Below are 3,220 nucleotides of genomic sequence, written 5' to 3' on the forward strand. Positions count from 1 at the left end.
TCTCCTGTGGGGGGGGGGATGCTCTGCTGATCCTCCCCCTGTGCCGCTTCAGAAGAGGGCTGAGGCACAAAGCCCCCCCCCAAGCTCTTCTGTTCCGCTTCCTCTTGCTCCTCAGTCTGCCACGTGATCAAGCAAGGCCGCTGCACGCTCGTGACGACGCTCCAGATGTTCAAGATCCTCGCCCTGAACGCCCTGATCCTGGCCTACAGCCAGAGCGTCCTCTACTTGGAAGGGGTGAAGTTCAGCGACTTCCAGGCCACGCTGCAGGGGCTGCTGCTGGCTGGCTGCTTCCTTTTCATCTCCAGGTCAAAGGTACGGGGCAGGGGGGAGGGCAGCGCGTTGGGGCAGCACCCGGGGTCCGTGTTCCTCCCGTTGGGACGACTGCAAGAGTGCCCCTCTCCAAAACGAAGCTGTTTTTTAATTCACAAACAAGCCCGGAGCGGTGGAAAACTGCGTGGAGAGGTCGGAAGCGCTCTAGCCGACCCCGCTTGCTTTTTGCTCCCAGCCTTTGAAGACTCTGTCCAAGGAGCGCCCGCTGCCCAACATCTTCAACCTCTACACGGTGCTGACGGTGCTGCTGCAGTTCCTGGTGCATTTCCTCAGCCTCGTTTACCTGTACCGCGGTGCCCAGGTGCGCAGTGGTTCCAAGTAAGTGTCCCTTCCTCCAGCTACAGGAGCAGCTCATCCTAGAGTCGTTAAGGTTAGAAAAGCTACGGGTTACCAGAGAACGATCATAAATTAGAACAGAGCTCTGAAGGTCCTCAGCCATCACCCCACGTCCCTAAGCACCACTGTTCTTAAAGGAGGAGAATGGGGAAAGGTGTCACACGCTGCTCTTCCTCTTGAAAAAGAAAAAACACCAATGGGGGGGACTGCTGGAAAGCCTTTTTTTTTGTAAATATATATATTTTTTCCACTTGATTTTTGATCTGTGGCCAAGAGTTCCCTACCAACCCCTCGAGTTCTGCCATTCCCATTAAGCCGTGCTTGCAGCAGGGTGCTGTGAAAGCAGAGCGCCGTTGTCCAGCCGAATTTGTGCATAACAACAAATAAATCAGGGTTAGGGAGTGGGGGGGGGGGGTTGGGGGAAGCTTTGCTCGTGGTGATCCTGCTGATCTCTGCAGCTCTGCTCTCTTTTAGACGGGAAGAGTTTGTGGATCTGTACAAGGAGTTTGAGCCCAGCCTCGTGAACAGCACCGTGTACATCATGTCGATGGCGATGCAGATGGCCACGTTCGCCATCAACTACAAGGCAAGCCACGCTTCGGTCACAGCTGGAGGAGCAATTTTAGCACTCAGATGCCCTCAAACAAAGCACTGCTTTTCTCTAATTACAACCTATGGGGGCTGGGGGGTTGGGGTCAGTGTTCTGCATTGAAAAGCTCCCACTTCTGGCACCAAGTTGGAACGAGCCGCGTGCCCCAAACTCCACATCCCCTAACCTGAACGTTCTGCGAGCACAGCAGCGCTCGCTGATGGTTCATCCCCACTTTTTTTTTTAGGGCCATCCCTTCATGGAGAGCCTGCAGGAGAACAAACCGCTGCTGTGGAGCATCCTCCTCTCAGGGCTGGCCATCGTGGGGCTGCTCACGGGCTCGTCGCCCGAGTTCAACGAACAGTTTGGGCTGGTGGAAATCCCTACCGAGGTGAGCGCGCGCGGCACTTGGCTGCGCTTCCCCCAGAGCCTGCCCTCACGAAGCTCTCGCAGCCAGCAGAAAATAGCTCTTAAGTGGAGCGTGCAGAGCTGCAGCAGCTTGAGGGGTTCGGTGCTCAGCACCTCTGTGGTTTTGCGATGCTGCTTCGGGGCGACGGGGGCAGGGGAGGATCAGCGCTCACCATTGCTTTGGTTTCCCAGTTCAAGATCGTCATCACGGAGGTGCTGCTGGCCGACTTCTTCCTCGCCTTGTTGGTGGACCGCATCCTTCAGTTCCTGCTGGGGAGAGCAAAACTCAAAGTGCCTTCCTGAACACAGCGCCAGGGCCCTGCTGGGGGCACCCCCCCCCCAAAGAAAAGAAATCATCCCTATGATTTGAGAGCAACTCTTGAGCTCCGGGGAGGGTTTTCCTCCCGTCTCACGTGGAAATCAACTCTGTGAAATGACTTTTTCGTGTTCCCAGGACGCAGCACCTGGTGGGAGTTTTGTACTGCCCCGCTCGAGGAGACGTTTACAGAATTTGGTAACTAAAAATCAAACCCGATGTATTTTGAAATGCGGCTGGGACTCGCTCTGTGATGTTTTTAAACGGGGTCGAGCGCAGGCCGAGTACATAGAGAAGGGAGGAGGAGGCTCAAAGGTGGGAGTTCCTACACACCAGCAACACTAAAATCCGACAGGAGCCGATGTTCAGAGTAGAGCTGTAGCGTTGGCAAAGCACAGGAGAAGAAACACCGCCATGAACAAACCCACTGCCACCCACGCTGCCCCACACTCCCACCCCTCACTGCCCCGCGCTTCCAATCGCAGCAGCAACAGCGCCAGGAACTCCTCGATTGCGGCGGCGCGTGCCGAAAGCATCACGAAAATACTTGGGCAGGCGATGAGAGAAACGCCTTTATTGTTGTCCCTCAGCACTTCCTCTAATTGGATCTTAACGAGGTTGTTCCAGGTCCCCCGAGGTGGAAGCGGGGAGGGAGCGTGGGTCAGCGCTTGGCGTCCTGGCGGCGCTGAGCGGTGTCAGCAGATGGAGGGAGGGAGGCGGGCGGCCGCCGTCCTTTCCACCACAAAAGTGTAGTTGTACTGAAAGCAAGCGGAGACAAAACAGTGAGGTTTGGGAAATTCGGAGCGTTACCACCCACCCCAAAAGGATGAGGGTGGGTGATTACCTCCTTCTCGATGTCAGCGAGCGATTTGACAGTCAGGTCGGCGAGCAGGGCCTGGAATGAAATGGGTTTTAGCGCAGAGCGGTCGTGAGGTGAGGGTGGGAGCAAGAGCAGCTGGAAGGAACACTCACGCTGCTGTCAGATCTGGGACTGCGTTCGAATTTGGGGTGTAGTGTGAAAGGGACTCCATCCATTGCTGGAAAGAGAAGGGGCAAAGATTTTAATAACAAGAAAGGAGCCACTCTGAAAGCAAGCGCGGCCTTGAGAAGGTGAGGGCTTTCAGATGGGCTTCCAGGAAGGGAGAAGGAAGTCTCGCTAAAAGAAAACTCTGACATCTTCTCTGGGTGCCAGTGTTTAAAGGGAGCAGCTGTGTGGAATCAGCTGTGTGGAATCAGCTGTG

The 3,220-nt window shown here is 55.6% G+C and overlaps 2 protein-coding genes across 2 annotated transcripts in view; one reads left to right on the forward strand and one right to left on the reverse strand.

The window, feature by feature from the left end:
- ATP13A1 (ATPase 13A1) overlaps positions 1–2,214 on the forward strand; it is a 14,665-nt gene extending 12,451 nt beyond the window's left edge. The window contains exons 22-26 of the mRNA XM_021382723.1: positions 116–312; positions 506–648; positions 1,141–1,252; positions 1,503–1,646; positions 1,856–2,214. Of these exons, the coding sequence (XP_021238398.1) occupies positions 116–312; positions 506–648; positions 1,141–1,252; positions 1,503–1,646; positions 1,856–1,966 (707 nt within the window). The 3' untranslated portion in view covers positions 1,967–2,214. The remainder of the gene's footprint in view (positions 1–115; positions 313–505; positions 649–1,140; positions 1,253–1,502; positions 1,647–1,855) is intronic.
- A 312-nt stretch (positions 2,215–2,526) lies between these two features.
- The window catches only part of MVB12A (multivesicular body subunit 12A), a 3,176-nt gene continuing 2,482 nt past the window's right edge, over positions 2,527–3,220 (reverse strand). Inside the window, exons 7-9 of the mRNA XM_021382726.1 lie at positions 2,952–3,016; positions 2,824–2,874; positions 2,527–2,737 (exon numbers count right to left, since the gene is read on the reverse strand). Of these exons, the coding sequence (XP_021238401.1) occupies positions 2,675–2,737; positions 2,824–2,874; positions 2,952–3,016 (179 nt within the window). The 3' untranslated portion in view covers positions 2,527–2,674. The remainder of the gene's footprint in view (positions 2,738–2,823; positions 2,875–2,951; positions 3,017–3,220) is intronic.

The sequence above is a fragment of the Numida meleagris genome, unplaced genomic scaffold (genome assembly GCF_002078875.1).
Source record: "Numida meleagris isolate 19003 breed g44 Domestic line unplaced genomic scaffold, NumMel1.0 unplaced_Scaffold283, whole genome shotgun sequence".
Taxonomy (NCBI): domain Eukaryota; kingdom Metazoa; phylum Chordata; class Aves; order Galliformes; family Numididae; genus Numida; species Numida meleagris.